Genomic DNA, 25,512 nt, shown 5'->3' with positions numbered 1-25,512 from the left:
CCATCAAAAAGCTGAATGCAAATTGCGTAGCATAGGTTAGGAAGTTATGTTTTTCACCAGTCTTTGATTATCCTAATTTTGTTAAAAAATGTTTTGTTTTGCTACAAATGCATTGTTATTAGTAAACTCAACCGTAACCCCTGTGTTACTGTGTGCACTGTAAGGTCATCACTTATCATGCTTTAAAAACGAATAGAATTGAATATATCATGAAACAAATGTGCTGTAGACTGCACCTTTTCCCCATTTTTATCCAAATGTCAAAACTCCCCAAGCCCCACTGTAGAGGTTGGGCTCCTTCACTTTGCACCTTTTGGGGGCTGGTCTGACAAAATCTGCCTGTGCTGCTTTGGGTTCCCAGGACAACCCTGTTTGACCCCGTTCATTAGCATTTTCTTTTTTTCTTTTTTTAAAATGAATGATTTATTTTCATTTCTCTCTGTGGGTGGATGAGGTATAGGAATAGCCCCAGCTTTTAACGTAGTTCAGGACTGGGAAAAAGGTACTAACATAATTAGCGAAATGCATTGCTCCTTTCTCTTCACCTCCTCTCATCGTGAGGCAGTTTAGCTGGCTCTGAAAAGTGAGCAGTCTAAGCAGTAATGTACGAGTCTCACTGACAGCGAGCTGAAACGTGTCTATAGAGCTTGATATCAAGCCATAGAGCTTCTGAACACAACTGGCCCATTTATCCCACACCACAGTACCCATGCGGGAGAAAACCGGGCCCAGTTTTACTGGGTGTTAATCCGTACCTCGTAAAACCACTGACGAATGGAGCAGTGGCTGTGAGCCTCGACGCAGCCGAACACCACCTATGCCTGCAATGCCAGAGTGGTAGCATCGAACATTCATTCCTGCCTGACAACAGCCTCCCCTGGCCTGATATGCTCTCACCTCCTAAAGCCCACCATTGTCCCCTTTGTACTCGCAATACAAGTGGTACATGGAGCAGGAAAGGGCCTGCTAGTTAGCCAAGATTAGAGACTGCAGTTGTTTTTGACCCAGTAAAACTGAGTTGGCATGTTATTCCTTTTTCTGGGTTGAATAACTTGTGATAGCTGAATTTATGCACGGGGATGCCAGCTAGATAAACTAATTCTGACCACTTGACATCCTCACACTGAAATCCAGCCAATTCATTCTCTGCCCCATAGATTGGTAGCTGCTCATTCACCTAGGTTTGTAGGATGTTATTGAACGAAAGTACATACTCAGACTGTATGGAATCAATTTAATTTGGAATCAATTTACATTGGGGCTAGGAATGTAACATCCTCCTCCCAGAAAATTTAAATGGTCAATTTCCGTGTTATCATCACCATGGGAAAAAATTAGTTTTTTTTAAACTGACATAAAAAGCAGCATTTTTGTCTTTTCTAAAACTAACAAAATGTATAAAATGTAATACAGATTTTAAAATACTTAAAAAAGGAATTAATAAATTACTTGAAAAATGTTGCAATATTCTAGAAATCTTTGTTTTGTTATACGCATTTTTTCCACATATAGTCCTAACCTTTGGTATAAACTATAATAGCTTTTTAGATGTTGTCCACCATCTTAATATTCAATAACTTTTGTAGTGTGGCTTAAGAGCTAAGGTGATTGCAGTGAAGAATATATTCAACCTGCTGGGTGGTATTTCTCTTTTATTTATTTTTATGTTTTTTGTTTTCAGGTCATCAAATCTGGAGTGGAGACGACTTGCAAATGCCATGGTGTGTCTGGTTCCTGCACGGTGCGCACGTGTTGGAGGCAGCTGGCGCCCCTACATGAAATTGCCAAACAGCTGAAGCAGAAGTATGAGACATCCCTCAAAGTGGGCAGCACCACCAATGAAGCAACAGGGGAAGGAGACATTTCTCCACCCAAAAAACCCAATCCTGGACCCAGTGACCAAATCCCAAGGACTACAGACCTGACCTATATTGAGGATTCCCCAAGCTTTTGTCGGATGAGCAAATTCTCACCTGGCACCACGGGGAGGAAATGTTACAAAGATAAGAACTGTGAGAGCATTTGCTGTGGTCGGGGCCACAACACACAGAGCAGAGTGGTGACCAAGCCATGTCAGTGCCAAGTGCGCTGGTGCTGCTACGTGGAATGCAAACAGTGTACGCAGAGAGAAGAGGTTTACACCTGCAAGGACTAGTGAACAAATTGGCCTACAGTGGACCAGTAATGTTCTTTGTGATGGAAATATTATGTGTCAAGACGTGCCCTATTATGTGACATACAGGGTTTGATTGGCAATGGGATTGGAAAGCAATGTCATGACGCAAGCACTTTGTAGGAGAAGGTGACGCCTCCATGACCCTTATCTCCATAATGCGCTGAATTCAGAGGCCCCTACATAGAAATAGGAAATGACAGAGTCTGTGGGGCTAATCTTCATCAAGACTGTCCCTAATAAATCCAGGTTCCTCTGCCTTTTTGCTTGATCCCTTTTACCACACAAATTCTTATGACCACGCTTGGGAACCAATAAAGCAGCCACAGTCTGACAAGTCAAGGCACGCCTAAATATTTTCTTACTGCAAAGACAAAGGGATACTGTCATTCTTAAGCACATTAGATGAAGGTCAGCAATAAAAATGGGTTTGGACGAAATCATAATCATCTCAATGAAAAGTGCGCAGGGAAACATTAAGGTCCCTACACAAAGACACCATAAGAAGTAGACTTTGGGGTGCTGTTTCTTCCGAGACATCAGAAAAAATGAAAGAAAAATCCTTCTAAATTGCCCATATTAGGCAGACTGCCCTGCTTGTGCAGGAAAGCAAGTTCTAATTGAAAGTTGTTGCAAAATCACAAGACACTACAAAAAGCCTTTTTTAACCTCAACGGAGCAGCCTTTTTTTTAGCACTGACACTGCCCTAAAAACCACTATATTTTGTAGAAACGCTTTTTGTCATTATCAGGGAAATACCCTGTGGTAGGTTATTTTTGAATGCCTACAACAGATGCCTTAGCCCAAGTTACTTACCAGTCTGACACATTTATGATCAATCCAGTTGATAACACATGGGAAATACTGTATGTTTCAGAACGTCGTTCCTGTTATACACTCACATCATCCAGAATGTTAGCAGTAATCTAGTAGGCTAGAGAAAATCCAGGAATGGTCATTCCACCTGCTCAAAGCCAAGAAGGAACGGCACAACCTTCAAAGATCTAAAACTTTTCATGTTCTTGAAACCACTACATTGAAAATGATGTAACAAAATATGTACTAGCACTAGAAACTGTATCAAGCTTAAATCTCATCGAGTAGGAAACAAACCTCTCACCCTCCATCCTGGGTTGTGGGTGCAATAGTTCAGATTTTGTTCGAACATCGTGAGAGAAATTTGGTTTTATTCTTGCCATTAAAACTGCAGCATGGAAGACAGTTGACACATGGTCGGTTCTCCGCACCCAAACATCACTTGTATATGAAACTTTTCCTACCCTCCTGCCGTTCAATCACACATGTACTTTTGCCAATGAAAAGGACTCACTAAGGTTCAAACTTGTTGTCTTGCGGAAGATGTTAGACTTGCAACACCGCTCTGCGCCTGCCACTCATTTGTAATCTCTGTGTGGGTCTACCGGAATACCCATGTGCATATTAAAATATCGCTGGACCAGCTTCAGAGGAGAGCGTGGTGGGTGAACAAGTACCGAAAGTTTCAAACTTATGGCATTAATGTAACTCAAAGATGCCACAGAATGCGATTTGGTCAGTAGAGAAGGCAATGTGCTAGTTAACTTTGGATACTGAAAATATGGCCACCCTCATTTATCCTTAAACCCACTTGACTTTCTCTTAAAGTGCATCTGTGCAAATCGGCATCTACAAGAACCATTGACACCATAAAAATGAAAGCCAACCAAACGTCTATAAGACTTTGTCAAAGACCGAGCTTACTTGTATTATTTCGTGTGAATATATATGTGTGTATATATATATATGTATATATATATATATATATAAGACAAACATTTATTTATTCTAATGCATCTTTGAAGGACCTACTTTATGGTTTCATTGTGGTATTATGTACGTTTATAACTGTCACAAATCTTTATGTAATCCAGTCATGTACAACCTTTTATTTGAGAGAGACACAGACTTTGTGCCTTGTATGCATGGAGGGGAAGATGGATTATGTGAGAAACTGAGTGTGTTTAAGGGTGAATGTATGTATGGATCAGATACAATAGCTTGCACATAGTATATATTCTCAGTGGCAAATTTTGACAGCGGGGTGAGCCTTCAAAAGGCCAGTTGTACAAAAGGGGAGGTGGGATGGTAAGGCAGGAGTGAATGAACTACTGAGTGGTAGAGCTGATCTGTGTATTATACTTCACGCACTGAAGCCTGGATGCCTTCTGTAAGTATTTAAAAAGTGTATTTATGTCAATGTGGATAATTTTCTTCCATATTATATTGTAAATAGTAGGGTTTATTCTCCTGTGGTAATAATTAAAATAGTACTGAGGCACATACATTAAATGTACAGGCAGTGTGTGACGCAGGTTACTAACCCCCCATAAACCAGACTTGTCTCTTTCTTTTTGAGTCTTCCGGCATGTGTTGACGTTGCACACGTGGGTTTTTGTGGGTTATTTTTCCTTAATGTGTACAACGACCTTTGTCCAATCCTGGAAAGGAAATGAAACCGAAGAAAGAAAAAGAAGTAAAGAAGGTAGTCAAAGGTATTGGGAGATGGGTATTAACAAGCTGAGGGTGTTTGCAGGAATGCAATAGCGGAGGAGACCAAAGCCTAAGAAGCTGTGAAGGATAGAAGGAGAGAGAGTGCACATGACAAGGAGAGATAAGGCAGAATGAATATCTTTGGGAGAGAATGTGTGAAGTAAAGAGATCTTATGGCGTGTGGCAGAATATAAATGTCAGAGTGGGCAGGGGGTGGAGCAATTCTCAAGTAGATAAGTGCGAATGTTTCAGTGGGTGAGGGCACGTTCCAGCAGAAGTCTATAGGAATTATATTAAGAATGATAGCCTAACATCAGAGAGGACACATCTTTTGATGGATAGATGGAACAGCTAAGTAAGCGTGTGGAAAGCAGCTATACTGAAAGTGCGGAGAATGCCAGAATGGAAGAGGCGATAAGTGAGGAAACGTGTATAGTTATGCATGAGGTGTGTGATTTGAGCAAAGGAGAGATAGAATGGGCAGTGGATGTGAGGATGGTTGAGAGATTGTAGCACTGGCTGGGTATGGGAGGATTTGCTGAGTCGAGTAGTTGCAGACATTGCTCAAAACTAAGATTGAGCTGTCATGACAGATGGGCCCCCTTACTAGACCAATGTCCTAAGTGCAAGAGGGTGCAACCATTATAACTTGTGTAAAGCGTTAAATAGGTGAAGAATATTTTTATTGAATGACACATTTAGCTATATGACAGAAATATAAAAATGTAATATTTTTTTAAGCGATGCAAACAGTGACTGTTTGTTGTTTTATAATAGATGTTTCTATGTAAAAAATGTTGCACCAGTATCCTATCTTTGTTATTTAACAGACATCTGTATATCATGACTGATGATATATGATAAAAATGTAAAAAGACTCCTGAGTGTGCATTCAGTTTCCCTGAAATCTGAGGCCAAAAGAGAAGCTCACTGTTTCTGTAAAGTGCTGGATGCCTCATGTGTTTTTATTTGCCCCTATTCACACAATTTACGTTAGTCCGTATTTTAACTACGTCCAGAGAAGAAAAGTTTGTCTCATCGCTGGTTGGACTTTTCAACCTGAAAAGCTATCAGAACAGATTGGATGTGTGGGCTCGAGTGAAGTCATGACGCCCTTTAAAATTTAATTGAAATACATGACCGGGTTTACTCCTCCATTAACCTTACGCTGGTTCACCACATTGAGTCAGGGCTGGAAATTCAAAGCTATTAGTGTACATTGTCAAAGGTAGACTGGCATGAGCTTACATCTTATGTTTCTATTGTATACATTGTTTGTCTAGAAAAAATAGTGATCGTTTTGCTGCATCCTACAGCAGAAATCCTGCAACGGGCAAGTTAACTTTGGGGGTATCATTCATTTCCACCACCCCTCTATTAAAACATTGCATTGTACCTGAAGTTGTTTGCATATGAATAGATTCACGACATCCATTCCTTACATCTGTCACCCTCACTCTTATGCATGCTGGACAAAATCACCCCTGCACTCACATGCTTAAATAGGTAAATAAGATGTGCTAATTTGTGCTACCTGGGCCCTTCTAAAAATGGCAGAGGATTGAGCCTGGCAAACGCTTTAGTATAGAGAGGTTGATTTAGGCAATGTAGGTCAGTTTGAGGAGAAAATCATGATTTCCTCCAAAACTATATTCACGGCTGTTGTTAACTAGCCTCAGTAGAACAGTTTCGAAAGTTTATCCCGGATAGTAGAAAATGTGTAGTCTACTGAGCTAGAAAACAGATAGCGTCTTTCCGTGCTACCGGAAATGGACTAGGGACAATTAAGGTGCACCAATTCCCAAAAATGGCTCAAGACCTCTAAATGGTGTGACAAGTTCGGGGCTGTCCATGTTGAGCTCCGTTGCATTAATTCACCTAAAAGCAAATTCATTACTTGAAGAACCAGGACTTTGAGGAGGCCCATGCCATCATAGTTCACGAGGTCACGAATCAGGGTAATCTGAAGGTTAGAATGTATCCGTGCCGGGCTGAAAAACAATGATTTAAATGAATTTGCAGATTTTATTTTATTTGTGGATGCATTGCTTTCTAACTATGCCGTGCATCCGATAGCTGTGGAACAGACATTCCGTAATTGCCTGTATGTAGTTGAATGTGTTGAGGCTTACTTCTACACACCTTGTAAAGGGGTTCTTACAGAAGAACAATTCTCATTGTTTCTTTTCTTGCAACATGTGCTGGGTAACTCTAAATCTATTGTTAAATTGTAACAGTGCAAGCTCCGTTGGAAGGATACAGCCGATCTCCACAGCTTGGCTCACTCTTCCCATGTGCTAGATTGTGAACTATGCAAAACCTATAGCCAAAGTGGGATGTTGGTGTGCACATTGAAGGTTTAGTTGCAAGGTTGTAAAACATCGCTAAAAATGAGTTGATTCTGACTCCAGATGTGCAAGCACTCACTGCCATCGACAGAAACCATTTTGAATGTGAAACATAGGACACCCTCATGTGGATCTTGCTACAGTAGCATTAGGGGCATATTTATGTGCAATGTCACGCAGTGCAGTACAGCAAGTCATCTTGTTATGCTGTACTGCATGACAGGGAAAGTGCAGGAATGTGCCGCATTAAAAATATTATGGCACATTCTTGCCTTTTCTCCGTCGCTGTGCCCTTTTGGTTGCCTAGCTCCACAGCAGGTATGCCTACACCATGGTGCAAGGGTGCCTGAGTTGCATGCAGGATTGTTTTATGCAGGAAGGAACACCCTTCTGCACAAAACAATCCTGAGAGACTTTTTCCTTTTTCTATGTGTGCTGCAGAATGCAGCACACATAGTAAAAGGTAAAAACAAGAAGAAAAAAATATATTTCTCCACATTATGCCTGTCCTAGGGAGGAATATTTTTTGGCACATTCCCAGGTTCTGAAATGCATCAATCTCCATTGCTGTTGTGTGGGAACACCCACACAACACCTGTGGTGTACCCTGCAACACCCATAGAATCACCTCCATGGCACAGAGTAATGTAGTGCAGCAATTTGTGCTACGTTACATTACTCGAGATCTATGAAGCCACGCAGGGCCACACAAGATCTCCTTGCATGGCTTCATAAATCTAGTTTTTCATTTACATAGGTTTTGCACCATATTGCGTGGTGCAAGAGCGATGCAAAGAGGGTCATAAAAATGGGCCATAGCATTTAATCTGAATTATATTGGTGCCTGAGCTTCAAAGTTTCAGTGATGCAGCAAGTGTGCATGATGTTGCTTGGCTGGGCAGTATGTTGATTGTTATGGAAATACTGGTGTGGTTTGCTTGTTAATTTTATTGAGCAAGAGAGTGGGAAGGGTGGACTTTGAGTGGATTTAGCACTAATATGAGTGTGGGTATGAACTGTTAGTGCACGTAGTATTGCTGTAAGTGGGCTGCAAGACTGGATAGTTTGAGATATGACTAGATTAGATATTGCAGAACACAATGCAGATCAAACAAGACAGCAGTGAGTATTTGGGTGTTGTTACAATCCTAAGGCTGACGACTTGTAGAAACTTAGGTCAGAGATTCAGTCGCTGGCTAGAGGTTGTATGTCTGCCTCTAATTCTATTGAATTGTCAGTTGTTCTTAATTTCCTCAACTAGTTAATGCTTTCTCTGGTGATGTTAGATTCTCTCTCTCCCAGAAGATAAAAATCCAAAAACAGATCAAGAGTAGCAAAAGCAGGAGTTAATTTTGGGAAATGTGGCAACTATTAAACACTAAGCTACAATTGATGAAAGCAATAACTTAGTTCTTCGTAATTATTCAGATGATATGTTTGTTTTGATTTAAGGTTTTTTTCTGGGAAGAAATACTACACCAGATGAAATTTTGCTCAAAACTTGTGAATCAAATAGGTTGATTAACATGCATTCAAAGTGGAGAACTCATGAGTGAAATGAATTTTAAGAGGCAACCAGTGGTAACTGGTTAGCTTCCGGCCAAAGTGAGTCATGTGGTAGATAAGACCAAGCATCATTACTGGCTGAATAAGCCAATACAATTAGAAGATTCAAATTCAAAGAATGTGTTCAGTCAGTAAAAGTGTGAGATGCATAAAGTAATACCTTCAGTAAAGTAGCCTACTGGCTGATCAGCTGAATCACTGCCATTTGGTCATATGAGCAGAATTATGATCTTTAAATGGTAGCCTATGTTTGGCAAACTAAGAACAACATTTTTGATTTTATGAGATACCTGTGGGAGAAGTGGCTAAAGATAAGGGAGCAGTCCAAGAAAATCTAGCAGGACCTACCTGTGGTAATTCAGGCCTCACATTGATCATGGATCAGGAGATATTTTACTTCAGGGAGAAAAGAACAAAGGTACTCAAATACAAGTGAGGGAAAAGTATTTAATAAATGTTAGTAGATCAGAAGTTTTAAACAAAATCTCATTGGAGACAAATAGCAATATGTGTTTGAGAATTGTAAAACTGATGTTGAAAGAGTAAAACAAATTTGAAAAACAATGGGCTGAGAAAACAAAACTAATTTCATATAGTACTCTGACCAGTTTCTGTCATGGGTTTGATTCTAACTTGTGAAAGTGTAGGTGCATAGCTCTATGTTACACCATGGCAGGAATTGATTCCTACTCCAGTGCTCTTTTTTGTTCCTGTATTCGTTTATTTGTAGCTTTGGTTTTGATATTATAAATGCAATACTTCAAGCCCCAAGTGGTCAAGTAAATTAGAAAAGACAGGACTAGATTTTCTACCAATGCCTGTAATAGGACAATTTGAGGTACAAACTCGGATGTTTTCATATTTTTCCATGCAACAAGATTCAGGATTAAATAATTCACAGATTTGCAAAATTTTAGATGTTTTGCTCTCCTTTGAGAAGTAGTAAAAGTATGGAATACCTAAACCATTCCATCTCTAGGTCCTGCTACAGAGCTTACTAGGAACCATTTCCTTCAGAAGGCCTCCAAAGGTCCTTTGGTCTTGTGAGCCTCTAATCACTTGTTCCCAATGGTTTTGCACATGAAAGAGTAACGTACAAGTGTGGTAAGCACTAAATACCATTTGCCATTTACTTTTTCACAGTCTAATTCACGGAATCATGATTAGTAGACCTTTTGACTCAGAAAGAGCTCTTACTGTGGTGGGAATCTACAAGTAGGATGGATTTTCCATTTGTCGTTATTTAATACTCTGGTTGGAAAAAAGGCATTTTAGAGGATGATTATGCTGTGTGCACTGCGCACACACAAAAGCAATTTTGTGTATATTCACAGACATTTTACAAGGTAGGTTCCAATCCAGAAACACATCTAAAACTACACACATTACAGATAGGAACAAATGGCGGGAAAATAAAGAGTACAGTCTCATGTTCTGTAATTGCACATAGGAAGGGATTACTCTAAGTGAAAAAAAAAAAAATTCCTGGTGGAAAAAAGTAGCACCAAAAAAGTTAAAACACATGTTTGTTCCACCTTTACACCAAGAGATTGCCCACTGCGAAGACAGTCCGTAGGATTACCATGGAAAGACAGAATTATTCCCATACCTTACAATCATTTTCAGAAATATATAAGAAGATCTTCAAGAAGCCTTAAAAATGTGGATTTTTTTAACAAACAATATGTGCACACTTACAATGTATAAAATTCAGACTTCTAAAGGACAACTTTGTAAGCCTGGCCCAATTGTTTTTTTTACCACTAAGCACTTTGAGGCCATCCAAATCAAGTCAGACTCCAGCCTAATTCCTTTTTTGTCAACTCATATGCAAGCAATTTGCTGAGTAATATCAAGTAATTTAAACATATTTGTTTACAGTTCAAATTTGTATATAATCCTATTCCCCATGTAAGACTTACAGATTTCTAAATAAACCAATAACATGAGAGAACATGTGGTGAGTTTTTTCATCATACTAATTCATTTTAGTTGTCAGTGAAGATGAAGGGCAACATACACGAGTTCCTTGTGCATCATCATCAATCCTTTGTAACTTCCCAGATGTTTTATTTTTGCACGATCCACAATTATAATCTAAAGGACTGCATTCTGGAGGTTACCCTCACCACAGAAGAACCCCATTCTTCAAACTCCTTCAAAGATACGAATGTAGAATGTGGGATTTTTGTTGTGCACTTGTTAAAGAAGTTATTTTGACGACGGAGGTGGGGGATTTAATACTAATGAATGAAGGATTAGTATTTTCTTTGTTTTTTCAATGTGTTATGGGAGCCTAAATTATTTTTCTCTACCTCATGTGTACAGCTTGTAGCTATAAGTCTGATTCTGGATGACTGTTTAGGAATGTATTTAAGTTATTTAACAACTTTGTATAACAAAAGCAAGACAAATGAGACAATAAATGTATTTTAATTTATTTGTGTGATGTTTGTCTTGTTTGCACTGTCACCCTGTGTTTCATTAACAAACAAGAAACATTTTTATGAGTGTAAACCTCCATAGACTGACCAGTGCATATTTTGTAAAAAAAAGAAAAGCTTGGGGCTCAAAGTTTTAGAAGCCTTTGTCAGTAACAGCAAATGCCAGGGTGTCTGAAGGACAAGGTTGTCTAGTCGTGATTCCACCTTTCTCCCACCACCAACTCTTTCTGTCTCGTTAGCTCATTCTTGTGGGTTCATTTTCACCACTGCTTTCTCCCCTTTTTACTGTTGTCCTACCTTTTTTTTCTTTCTTTCTTTCATTCGTTCTTTCTCTTTTTTCTATCTCTCTCTTTTGTTCTTGGTCAAAGTATGATGATGGAATTTAAGCTCAGGTCCCAAAAAGTGCTGCTGCCCACCTTCTTCAACTGCTAGCACAAATTAAGCACTGTTCAACTACCAACCAATATACTTGGTGTTTGATGGAACAAGTATAATGTCTACTGTGAAAGTAGATTTCAGAATAAAGCTCAGTAAAAGTAACTGAGTGTAAAAAATTTAGGTAATCCATTATCTAGGTGAATTTCCAAATTCAGTAAAGAATTGTGAATAATTATTTGGTTACCCTGAGAAGTGCTGCAGACATTCTTAACCAGGTCTTCCTAGTACCCCCAAAAATGATTTCACCGATGCCCAAATACACAGCACATCATTCTCTGTGGATCTAAAGTGTTCATTTATTTGATTCCACCAAAGACAACATGGTTTGCCCACTAGCCAGGAAATGTGGATGTCTTACTGGCTACAGTGTACTGTTTTTTCAAGGAAAGTGAACTATTCTTGATTAGCAATGAATGGGCAGTAACTGGTCTTTTGGCAGAGCTATTTTGGCCTACTTAGGTAGTTGTTGGAAATGCTATTCTTGGCTTTGCTAAGTGGGATGGATAGTCCCACAGTGTAAGAAGGATGAATTTCCAGTTCTTCCCAGAAAGCTGATACACAGCTTTTTCATAAAGAAACCATTGCACAAAATTCCACAAGCTGTATTATTTGAAATGACTGCTTAAGTTAATAATAGTAAATAAATATCTTATATAGCATTAAATTCCATCTCCACCTGATTTATCTACAGATTGCGTGTGGGCACATTTAAGACCTGCATTCCATAGTGAAAAACCTTACACTAAAATTGTGTTTTATAATCAATTTTGATGGAGGAGCCTGCAATTTACAATACAGCCTCTGTATCTTTGTTTCACAAAAATTGGTGGCAGGCCACCAAATTAAATTAACCAGGAATTATATTCACTATGATTGCACAAAATGGTAAACTAAGTTAGTATCTAATTATTTTGTAATTTCATTAAGTGTGGACCTAGGTAAAAACCTACTTAACTAAACATACTAGTAACTATATAGTATCTTCCACATGGTTTTTGCAATTGGATATTTGATGAGTGATAATCTTAGCAGATTGTCTGTGCATGTGTAAACAAAATTGATCTTTTCAGCCTAAATGGATAACTAGTTGACAGATTGCAAATGTCTTGCTCACATAGAGAGGGTTCAAAGGCCTGGTTGATGTACTAGCTATAACAGTGGTTCCCAAACTTTTTCGACCCGCGGCTCCCTTGACCTGTTGGTCATTGACCATGGCTCCCCATTATGTTACTTTTTTTGGCGAGTGGGGAGATGTAAGCCTGGCCTCAGAGTACTTCCATTCTGCTCCCTGAAAATAATTGGGATGAAGACGAGGAAGGTATTATAAACATATATGTAATTTTATCCTATCCAGTGCAGAGTCCTATGCAGTGTCAATGACTAATTGGAGGGACGAGGGGTTCTCAGAGGAGTGAACTGGTAATGATTACTTGCCATTGCCTTAGCGCCCCACCAACCCTTCGCTGGTAAGGTCACCAAAATTGTCTCCCTCACCTTCATCTCATTGTGGCCATTCGTGCTCTCCACACTCCACATACAAAGCGGCCACTGAAACAGTTTCTTTATGTCTTACAAATGTCTCCTAACCAGCCAGCAGAAAGAAGTAATCAACATTTAGATCCGCAATGTGCCACAACCACAACGGTTTTGATGCATAGAACACAGCTACAATTTCAAATTGAAAGGAAACTAAAGCAGGTACGCAAATGGTTGAATAGCCAGACATCACGTTTCATACATTAAAACCTGACATCCAGACTTCAGCACACTATGGCCCTCATTCTGACCCTGGCGGTCTTTGACCGCCAGGGCGGAGGACCGCGGGAGCACCGCCGACAAGCCGGCGGTGCTCCAATGGGGATTCCGACCGCGGCGGTAAAGCCGCGGTCGGACCGGCACCACTGGCGGCGTCCCGCCAGTGTACCGCGGCCCCATTGAATCCTCCGCGGCGGCGCAGCTTGCTGCACCGCCGCGGGGATTCTGACCCCCCCTACCGCCATCCAGATCCCGGCGGTCGGACCGCTGAGATCCGGATGGCGGTAGGGGGGGTCGCGGGGCCCCTGGGGGCCCCTGCAGTGCCCATGCCACTGGCATGGGCTTTGCAAGGGCCCCCGTAAGAGGGCCCCTACATGTATTTCACTGTCTGCTGCGCAGACAGTGAAATACGCGACGGGTGCAACTGCACCCGTCGCACAGCTTCCACTCCGCCGGCTCGATTCCGAGCCGGCTTCATCGTGGAAGCCTCTTTCCCGCTGGGCTGGCTGGCGGTCTGAAGGAGACCGCCCGCCAGCCCAGCGGGAATGTCAGAATTACCGCCGCGGTCTTTCGACCGCGGAACGGTAACCTGACGGCGGGACTTTGGCGGGCGGCCTCCGCCGCCCGCCAAGGTCAGAATGAGGGCCTATGTCTGTATGGTGGCTGTTTCACCAATTCAACTAATTAAGTACAAAAGACACACTGAAGGAGGAACACCTGCCTAGAAAACAGGAATTGTCACAATCAACCGGTCACCACTTGCCAGTTTTTGTATGACAAAGAGCTGAGCCTTTAGTGTTGCAATTCAACAAAAGAGTAAACAGACCAACCCCTGCCATTTGTTGATCGTAAAACAAGGAATCTGATATTTTAGTCTCAAAACCTGCTGTCAAATGACTGAATACCTAAACATTGATATGTATGAAGCATGACATGAATAAGAAACTCAAATAATTTAGGTATCACCTAAACAGCAGGTGCTTCTTTTCTCTTCTGTTAAAATATGTAAACAGCGATTGGTTACTTACTTGGCACATCTTTAGTCCTGCAGGACCTTTAAAGCAAGTGTTTTGAGGCTTTGGTAGGGTGGAAAAGTGCTACATAAATGCCACAATTCAATACAAGGTGGTAGAGTACAGAATGAACAGTTATCCCTGTATCTGTATTAAATACGGCCCAAGTCATGTGTTTATTTGTGGAAACAAGGAGTGAAGTCCAGTACTCATTGAAGAGGTAAGGAGTGTTGTAACGTGGCCAGCAAGTTGCCTCGTGTAGGGAAAACGCAGGCACCAAGTCAACTATTAGTGTGACAGAACACTTCTTCATGAACAGAAGAGGGGTGTTGAAATCTAGACACTAGGGACAGCGCAGGTTCACTGTCTTCTCTATTAACAAGAGCCACCCTATTGAAATATGATGCTGATTAGCTGACCACCACATTCTTTTCTGAGCCCAAACACATTACTCAAAATTAAATAAGACATCAGACCCCATGTGAATGCTGTATTTCTTCATCAAACAAAGTGGCCCAAATAAATATTCGGCTTTCGATTTAAGACAGCTTGTAATGTTATGGAGCCAGACATCATTATCTCCATCAATCAATAATGAAGTAAAATTAGTTTTCCTTCACCATTCTCTAATTTGAGCTTCATGAAACGTCCCTAGTAGAAGCAAGAGGGGTGGTGGTAACAGGGCCCGAATTTGACAAGTATAGCATATCGAATCCAAAACCAGGCACAAAAAGGCAGCAAGAAACAATTTTAAATATAACCTGAGAAGTAATTGAAGAGAACCACGTTAAATACTAAAATGTTTAGTAAGACACATCTGTCTTCAGCAGAAAAAGAGACTGAGAGAAAAGTAGGAGAGAAAGTCAAGGACACAACAAGTCTGTGCGTTTTGTGATTTTTTGGGAGGGTGCAGCCACCTCTCTACAGTCACATAAAACAAAAGGCCCCCACCGTAAATGGGGCTGGGGTCCACAGATGAGTAATTAATTCCTGTCATTTGTGACTGTTTAAGGGAGTAATCCTGCGATCACCAGTGAGCCTTTATTACCTCAGAGTCGTATTCCGTTTAGGAGATGCCTTTGAATTTGAGAAGGAGGTGCGCTGTGTTCAGCCTATATGCTCCTTAATGCACTGTATTTGTCTGCCCGCTCCCCTCTGTGACGGGGGGAAATGTGGAGAACCAACAGGAGCTCTCTGCAAGGTGCAAGGCCTCTGTCTTGTTTTTCAGCTCACAAACAAGAGATGTGGGTGATATATCAGAGTGTGTCTCCTTTCAAAAATCTGAACGTAAGGCTTCCAGTGGTTCCGAAAGTGCGTGCTTGGCGTACATCTGTTAGCAGCACTAATTTTGAGATCGCACCAGGGTGCCACGGTGCACACATTGGGAACCACTGAGCTATAATCTGAGATGGAACTAAGAGTATGAACTGTAAGGGGCAATGTAATCCTGCTACTTTATCCTGGCCACAGTCCAGGATCCTTGTAATGTACTACAGATGATAGATATCCAAAAGCATGACAGACAATGCAAGTCCTATCTCATCCAAAGGAAGCCCACTAGTGCCTGAGAACTCTTCTATGTGGGCCTCCCTGTTCCCAAGGTGTGTGACCACAAAATAAATGGTGCTAGTTACTGTGTGAATTAATAGTATAGCTAAAGGCACAACACATACTGTCATCTAATGCTCCTTTATGAGTCCATTGAATGATTCTCCACTCAATTCCATTCAGTCTCCCGCCTAAGATGTTTGTATGTATACATGTTATGATATTTCTTAAGCGATTAGCCAGCTGGCTAGCAACCGAGTGCTGTAGAAGGTGCAAGATCCATTAGGAACATAGAGAGGTAGAACAGCTAGTGAAAGGGGTGAGAAATAGCCTATTCTCAGTATGTATTATTGTAAAGTTTTCCAGTTTCATCCTGAATTGTAGGCAGATTGGTGCTATTTCGATGTCAGAGGAGATGTTACTCCAGAGTCTGAAGGTATAGACTGAAACGTCTGGTTTACTTGCACAATAAGTGCCATAGTGCCATAGTTTTAAATCTAACGAGTATGGCACACTGCCCCAATATGCACAGGTGCAACCTCATCTGCTGCACCCCTGCCGACCAGGACCTTGCTCTAAATTACAAAAAATATATAGGTTGTCCCTGGTGACCTGGTAAAGGCATAAACAGGTGCCTGCAATTGGGGCAGCACAACACTGAATGATGAAGCAGCAGTTTGAAACTGCAGGGGGAACAGTCAACTTTGAAGTAAGGAAAGAGGTCTACCTGCATGTGGGTGCAGCGTGTGACTTCACCTGTCTTAAAGAGGTAGTCTGGGAGGTCACTGGGATCCCAATGCCTCTTCTAAAATGATGCAATTTGTGGGCCTCATACCTGTGAACACTGTTGGGCATATTTACAAGAAAGTGGTGCATTGGTTCCGATGCTCCAGTTTTTCTTGCATTGCCCCTGCCCCACCTAGGGACACTGTGGTTGCATGACGGCGCGCTATGGCACTTGTTAGGACATTAGCGTCAAAAATGTTGACACTATTGTGGTGCTTTGCTGCACTAGCATCAAACATTTTGATTCTAGTGCAGCAAAGCATGGGGAGGCCCATTGATTAAAATGGGTGCATCATTTTAGTGCCAGCTCTGAGCAGGCATTAAAAATGACAGAAAAAAATGGCGGAGTGAAATCTTGATAATTTCACTATGACATTTTTTGGGCCTCCCTGTGGGGGAATGCCCTATTTGCATTCATTATGCCTGGTGCAGGCATAAATTGGTGCAAGGGTTTACATATACGGCAGAGGGGAAAGACCTCCTTCACGCTGCTTTAGCATAAAGAAAATTATGCTAGGGCAGCCCAAGGTGGTGCTAGGGGCTTGTAAATATACCCCAATATGCCTTTCAATATCTTGCTTAACCAAAGAGTCACATTGGTTAATACACCACAGATGCAAGGGCAAAACCATTGTTTCATTTGCATGAGACCGCACTCTAAAACAAAGGATGTAATGCTTCATTGAGTTCAGATGATGCAAAGTGACCACCCATGTAATTGGTATTACTGAATGTACCAGACAACCAACAAGAGGATGTTGCATGCTTCTGGAGTACACAGAATAGCAATGGTTGGCACTAATATGAAACCATAGATTTCTGCTCTTTCAACTTTAATTCAATAGGGAGTAGAAGGATTTTTTAAATAAATAGCAGGCCTAAGATATCTGTTACCCAGCCTATGCACAATGGGCCTGATTCTAACTTTGGAGGACGGTGTTAAACCGTCCCAAAAGTGGCGGATATACCACCTACCGTATTACGAGTTCCATAGGATATAATGGACTCGTAATACGGTAGGTGGTATATCCGCCACTTTTGGGACGGTTTAACACCGTCCTCCAAAGTTAGAATCAGGCCCAATGTGTCTTTGCAGCAGGGTAAGGTAAGCTCAAAATTGAAGGACCAGAAGTGTTTAGAGTGAACAGTATCAATAACCCTATTAGGAATTGGTGGGCCAGATAGAGGTGTTGATACTGTGCATTCAAAACACTTCTGATTCTTCAATTTTGAGCTAACCTCATTCCATTCCAAAGACCTGTTGAGCCTCTAAGGTCAATTTTAAAATGTGGTAAAGGAAATTTGTGCATCAAGAGTCATCACCAAAAAGGCTCAAAATGTTGAATTATCTACTCTAGTATGGGTTGATCAAAAACATGACTTCCTGCCATCTATAAGAGACTTAAAAAGAAAGATCCGTTTCAAGAACTGCAGAAGATCTTCCCAACCTGGAATGAGTGAAGGCAATAGCATTTCCCCCTCTCTAATACTGGATAGTAATCTCACACTTCTCAAGAAATACATCAATATTTTGGAGAACCCTCAAATACTGAGGACTGTAGGTGCCCCTACCCTTTTGATCAACAACAAACAGGGAAAATATATTGTTCATTTAGCATGAAATTCCATCCCCAGGTATATGTTGTTCTTTGAAACTTAAGAGGCAGATGTGAGGTGATCTAATGCAGCTGAATCTGCATGCTTGAGGATGATGCCTCACACCATTGAAAACCAATGATATAGAATCCTACCTGATATGTCAGAACTTTACAGGCAGAAGACTCTCAAGCAGCTGGATTCAGGAGAAAGTCCATATATCTAAGATCTCTACCTATAGTTTAACCTTCTAGTGACCCGTTTTTGAAAGAGTGTTTTCACTTAGTAGGAACAAAAGCTTAAATACCTATAAAGTTAAATCTTATGCACTGATATCAACAGAGACGTCAGTCCCTGTAAAAAGTCAGTTTCCTTGATATACATTATCTCCATCTAATAAAGAGAGCAGACCTCTTTATTGGAAGTGAATCTATCAGAATTCGATCAATCAATCAATCAAAGTTTATCACAGTTGGTTAAAACCTTAAAAAAATTCTAAAAATAAATGGAAAATGTTTTTTGTATAAACGTCATTGTACTTAACAACAGTATACAAGAAGTGACCCAGAGCATGGCACACCAGAGGACTCAAAAACATCTGAATATCTTCTTAAAAAAATGGTTTAGAGCTTGTTAAGTGACTAAATCTCAGCAGATGGGCAATATATTTGTTTTCCAGTAGACTAAATAAAATGACAAAATAATGTAAAGTGCATCAGTCTCTGAAAAGAGCTCAGGTTGCATGGGAAGATATTTCTGAAGAAGCTGTAATCATCCAACCCATCAGAAAGGATGTCAGAGATGTTAATACTAATTGAAAACCTGGCAAGTAAGCAAAATTAATATTCGCTAGAGACGAGTCATAAATAGGGTCCCATATCATCTGTAGATTTTAATAATAAAAGATCCAACTAATGATTTATGTAACTCTATAGGGTATCTTAATAGTCGCCTCTTGGTAAAATAAATTCTTAACTCAGAAGTTATATTTTTTCACACTAGGCCATGGTTATATGAACAAATATTTTCTGACAAGTTCAGAATAAAAGGTCTTAATATATTGAAGCCATCAAGTTTTCAAATGGACTTCTAAATTCATATAATATTTTCTGTATTTAAAAGAGTGGATTGATTAATCTAGATTAGTGCCATTATTTAATGCCTGGGTCAGGTCAGGCGTTAGGGGACGTGTGGGCTCATTTCCATAGTGGAACACCATGGAATGAGTCCACAGGTGCCCTACCCAGGCCCCAGGGACACCCACACCAGAGGGACAGCGGAGGTTGGGGGACCCCATACCAGGTAAGTACAGGTACGTAAAGGTAAGCATTTACCTTTGATTTTTAAAATGCCATAGGGGACCCAGATATGGGTTCCCATACATGGCACAGGGTGCAATGGCCATGCCCAGGGGACCCTTGTCCCCTGTGCTGGCCTTTGGGTTGGTGGGCATGACTCCTGCCTTTTCTAAGGCAGGAGTCATGTGGCATGGTAGGTTTAGCACCATAAAATGACGCTAATCTGGTTAGAGTCATCTTTTTTTACTCTAACCAGCCTAGCTTCATTTTTTGGTGCTAAACACCCATATCCCATACCGCCACCCCCACCCGGCTAACGCCGGGTTGACGCTAGCCAACCCTTTGTGCCGGATTGCGCCATTCCATTAATATGGCACCCGGCTGGCGTCCTGGAATGGCGCAAGCCGGCCCTATACTTTTTGGCGCAATTAGTGCAGGTTTGATACGTTAGTGCAGGTTTGTGTCCAAAAGTATAAATCAGGGCCTAAAGGCTAGAGAAGGATGGGCATGTCATGGATGGACCAGTGTCTGCAGCATGATTACTCAGCTTCCGAACAGCAGAACAACTGAAGCTAGTTGCCATTCTGTGCAATGTCTGAAATACCTCAACAAAGGTTCAACAACACCCTAACTAATCACCAGCCTGGGGAAAATGAAAAACTATCAAGTCAGACTGCACATATACGAAAACATCAGAAATATCACATTTCACTGTCACAACATACCATTTCATCTTTAACAAGTCAAGAAAGATGGACTTCCATACCTCCTTAGAGCTGTCATCAGTGAGGGGTCCAAAGAGCCAACCTGATGAATATCTTTGCTAGTTGTGGTATTGAAGCAGAACTCAGAGTACAAAGTAAGGCTATAACTTGGCACGAAATAATCGAATACCAGAACTGAGAGAAAACAGCATCCTGTACCTCATTTCAATGACATGATTACACTGACCAGTGGGAGCAAACTCTTCTTAAAACTGGACCTAAACAAAGGCCACCAGCAACGTGAACTCTTCAAAGATTCCTGCTACATCACCTCATTTAGCACTCAGCTTGGACTGTTTAAATATAGAAGTCTCAGCTTTGGTGGGTGGTCAGTACCAGAAATCTTCCAGCAGCCAACAGATTGGTCATCAGTCACCTCATAAATGCAGTGATAACAGTAATGGCATTCTAGTCTTTGGAGTAAAAAGGGAACAGCAAAACTGGATGCTGAAGTGTGTTTTTCGCAAGTTGCAAAACACTAACCTAACACTCAACACAGACAAGCGCTAGTTTCACAAGGATCACTTGAAGTTCCATAGACACATATTCTCCATAAAAGGTGAGAAACTTGATAACGACAAGATCAAGGCACTGAACAACACACTATCGTACCTAGGGTTGTCACCAAACTATAATGTGGCCTCCTACAGCGTAAGATATGTCAAGGCTTATGCCACTATGAATGTGACACTGAAAGACCTCACAAAATGAGAAAAAATCATAAAGGAATAACTGAGTGTGAATGCACATTCCAGAATAGGAAGATGAAGAGAGTCAGTGGCACTGACTTCAATCTGTAACTGTGCTTAGAAATCACAGTGGAAGCAACCCAGTTTTACTGGGTAACATTCTGGCTCAATGTGAACAAAAAGGAGATGAGCCACTAATAGTATCATAGATAGCTCAATATCGGCAACAGAGAGCCAAAATGAAAAAGCATGAGAGTCAAAGGAGTTACCCTTGAAGTAGGCTTCTGGGTGCTGGTCAAATAGGAACAATAGAGAATGTTGCAGACCAAATACTGGGGCCAACTACTGCAAGTGACAAATTGGAATGGAACCATGATAACAGAGAGTGATTGAGAGATGCAAGTTACCAGAAACATTGACCACTTTAAAAAATAATATCAGTCGAGTTGATCCTCTGGTCAAGCATCAGTAGAACTGAACAACTCACATGAAAAGATGACTATGATGTCTGAGTGGTCAAAGGTCATCTTATCACTGCGTGGCTGAGATCCAGATCACAACTGTCCTGTGCTCAATAAGAGCCAGGATGAAGCTTATGCATCTCAGTGAACAAGACTAAGAAGAAGAATTACATGGATTCAACAGCCAACTGTAGAACTACAAAGACTCATTCAAGTGGGTGGGGGATTATGTTCACATGATGTTAGAGCAGGGCACCAGAATTCCGTGGAAAACCTGACTGGTCATGAAGAGCACTCACTGCATCCTCCTGGTGGGGCAGAAACTAGGTGGAAGAGAGCAAGAAAGTGGGCCATTGGCAGAAAAGGACTCGAGAAGTTAGATCACCAGTCAGGAATACTGTTTGCTGCTTTAAAAAAGAACCATAACCATACTGACTGTGTCCTCTGCATTCTTTCTCCCCTGAGGGGTAACCGGAGGCACTCTGAAACATGGGAGTTTATTAATCCTCCCTATGAGGTCAGTATGGATCTAGGTATATTGTGTGATACTATAATAGATGACTAAAGCCTCCTTCAGAAATATTATAACTACTGCACCATACACTTTAGAAGTTTTTTTTCTAGGAGAATGAGGAAAACTTCTTAGCTTTTTTCTGTCGCCCATTGCTAACATGACTCACCTGCCAGATGAGATGCCCAAAGGAGTGGCATCCTCTCTGATGCCATTCCCAGTGGCACTGTGTCCAGAAACTGCAAAAAGTTTAGAGCAGGCTTGCATCAGTTAACAACGCCAGCTGGATGCAGTATTTATTGAATCGCGCAAGCCAGCTCAAAACAGGGGCTAGTGTCTAAGAAGAAGAAGACGCTAGCTGGGTGGGTGTGGCAGTAAGAAAAGAGGGGGGTGTGCGTCAGAAAATGACGGTAGTCTGATTAGAGCCCAAAAAAATGCCTCTAACCAGGCTAGTGCCAATTTTCTGGCACACAACCACCAAAAACATGACTCCTGTCTTAGGAAAGACAGGAGTCACATGTCCACCACCCCAATTGCCAGCACAGGGGACCAGTGTCCCCTGGGCATTGCCATTGCACCTACTGCACTGAGTGTCATTCAGAGGTCCCCTTGTTGGACTCCCAATGGCACTTTAAAATAAATTACAAAATATTTACCAATACTTACCCTACTTACCTGGGATGGGGTCCCCCTTCCTCTGCTGCTCCTCTGGTGTGGATGGGGGTGTTCCGTTGGCTTGGGGTGGGCACTTGTGGGTCCATTCCATGGGGTTTGACCATGAAAATGGGTCTACAGGCCCCTAACACCTGGTCTGACCCAGTCGTTAAATAATGGCAATAAGCAGGCTTAGCGTCAATATTTAGGCCCGCCTCCCACCCGTGCACCAATTTTGCACGGGAGGATAAACATGGCGCTACAGGGTTAGAGTCATTTTTTGGATGGGAAAGCCTACTTTGCAGCTCATTGGCGCAAGGTGGGTTGACTCACCCAAAAAATGACATTAACTTCTATATTTTGATACTAGACAGGTCTAGCATCAAAATATAAATATGGAGTTAAGTTTGTAGCAAATGTACATAAAAAATGATGCAAATTCAGTGCAAACAGAGTATAAATATGCCCCATAGTTTCTCTAACAATGGATCCAGAATTAGCTCAGCAATAAGGAAAATCCTACTCTGGCACTCCGACTGAGTCAGTGGCAACTGACAAGTTGGTAAATAGGACAGCCACTAATTTTTGACCAATATCTTATTGCAAATTTCCTCTTGATGATACACTTGATCTTTCTTGATCTTCCATGTCTGTTTTGCAGACCATAGAACAGAAATACCTAGAGCAACATGTGTCAACTCATGGCTTTTCTCAAATATACAACATCAAAAAGCAGGTTAGACAAGTGTCAGCGAGGCCGGATCCTCGGGGTTTGCGCCTGTTCCCAAAATGTCCACCTCTTGGCAGCTCCAAACTCTACTAGCTATCATAGCACAGAGATAAAGAATGGCCAAGTGGGGGATGGGGTTTAGGTTGGGAACAGCGGGGAAGGAGACCTGTGGAAGGAAGAGTTAGGAACACAATAGCAAGATCATTCACATTAATCTTCATGAACTTTGTTTTCATTCTTTATGCTCTAATAACATGAGAGATCAAGAACTTTTCAATAACGTGACCTTTTTATAATCATATACTCTGAACATTAATCCTTAGAATAGCAATTACGTCACAACAAGAGTCAATAAGTACATTTGTTCCCAAAGAATTATCTGCTATAGGATTCATGAATGATACTGTAAAATTGGCAAACTGACTAAACTTGTTTTGTCTAGAAAGATCACACTCTGTTTGATCTAAGTTTCATGATTCAATTGCCCAGATGTGAGTGCGCACCTTATTGCCAGACTGCGCATGAAGACTCAACTACCTGGAATGATCGCGTGCTCTGCCGAGCTGAACTGCAAGGGTTAATTGCCAAGAATGAATTGCACACACTGTTGCCAATTTAACCATCAAGATTCAAATGCCTTGAAATGATCGCGCATTCTGCCGATCCGAACTGCAAGGGTTAATTGCCAAGAATGAATTGCGCACACTGTAGCTGATTCAACCATCAAGATTCAAATGCCTTGAAATGATCATGCACTCTGCCGATCCGAACTGAAAGGGTTAATTGCCAAAAATGTCTTGCGCACACTGTTGCCGATTCAACCATGAAGATTCAAATGCCTTGAAATGATCGCTCACTCTGCCGGTCTAAACTGCAAGGGTAAATTGCTAAGAATGAATCGCGTACACTGTTGCCGATTCAACCATCAGGATTCAAATGCCTTGAAATGATCGCGCACTCTGCCGATCCAAACTGCAAGGGTTAATTGCCATGAATGAATCACGCACACTGTTGCCGATTCAACCATCAGGATTCAAATGCCTTGAAATTATCGCGCACTCTGCCGATCCAAACTGCAAGGGTTAATTGCCAAGAATGAACTGCGCACACTGCTGCCGATTCAACCATCAAGGTTCAAATGTCTCGAAATTATCACGCACTCTGCCAATCCGAACTGCAAGCGTTAAGTGCCAAGAGTAAACCGCACACACTGTAAATCACAAACCCAAAAACCCAAATGTTTCTAGAAAATGGAGTCGAGGCCTATCCCAAACTCCGCCTTACCGCCCTGCTTGAAGATCAGCAAGATAATGGGGACAGGGCCAGGAAATGTCCAAGTAGGCCTCTGGAACAGGAGCCCTGGAAAATGCTGCTGCTCTGCACCGGGACCTCTGAATAGTGAGTACGTGGAGCTGGGCTGGGTTCCTTAAATAGACCCAAGGGAAACTCACATGCCACACCCAGCCAGGCTGCAGGAAAGGCTTGAAAATGAACAAGCTTGAAAATAAACAATACATTACAAACAGCATTAATGACATTTCAAGATAAATACCTGCAATGCAAAAAGTTAATATGCATTATCAGCACACAATGCATGAATTATTACGTTGCATAAGGTTTGTCATTTTGCATTATGTTGCCCGTAGAGCGCGCACTGTCCTGGTGTTGACACAAGTATATGATGTACACAACTGTAGTACTATGAGTGAGTGGTGACAATATTATGTATCATGATTTGGGAGTATGTACATTAATGTGATGGAAATGTTCACTGTTCAGTGCTCAGGGAGACAGAAAAGTTAAAGATATTCAGGGAGCTCTACATTGCAGGTCAGTATGGAGGAGCAGACACTTCTCTTATATTTTCACACATGATCAAAGTGGTCCAAGGCTTGAGGTAGTAAAGATCAGTAGCCATGTAAAAGAAATCACCCGTATGACATAGGAGAAGTTACTCAATGAGTATATAAACAAAACGTGACTCAAAAAGAGGAAATGACCGAGAATAATCTGGAATGGAATGTTAGGGCATCAAAAAAACTTCAATGGTCAGATGATTAGCACAGTGACAGAACAATGTACACAGGAAAAATGATCAAACAAAGTGGCATTTCAGGGGATCTAAAGAAATAGAACAAGGATAGTCTTCAGTAATAAACATAACAAACACAAGTTTCTACTTTGCTGTGTCTTTTCTAAACCTTACAC

At 41.3% G+C, this 25,512-nt stretch overlaps 1 protein-coding gene across 1 annotated transcript in view; it reads left to right on the top strand.

Moving 5' to 3' along the window:
- The window catches only part of WNT9A (Wnt family member 9A), a 230,130-nt gene extending 219,073 nt beyond the window's left edge, over positions 1–11,057 (top strand). The window contains exon 4 of the mRNA XM_069210979.1: positions 1,682–11,057. Coding sequence (XP_069067080.1) covers positions 1,682–2,155 — 474 coding nt within the window. The 3' untranslated portion in view covers positions 2,156–11,057. The remainder of the gene's footprint in view (positions 1–1,681) is intronic.
- The last annotated feature ends 14,455 nt before the right edge of the window (positions 11,058–25,512 follow it).

Source organism: Pleurodeles waltl, chromosome 10 (genome assembly GCF_031143425.1).
Source record: "Pleurodeles waltl isolate 20211129_DDA chromosome 10, aPleWal1.hap1.20221129, whole genome shotgun sequence".
NCBI lineage: Eukaryota > Metazoa > Chordata > Amphibia > Caudata > Salamandridae > Pleurodeles > Pleurodeles waltl.
The sequence above is the reverse complement of the archived record's forward strand: the minus strand, read 5'-3'. Positions and strand labels throughout refer to the sequence as shown.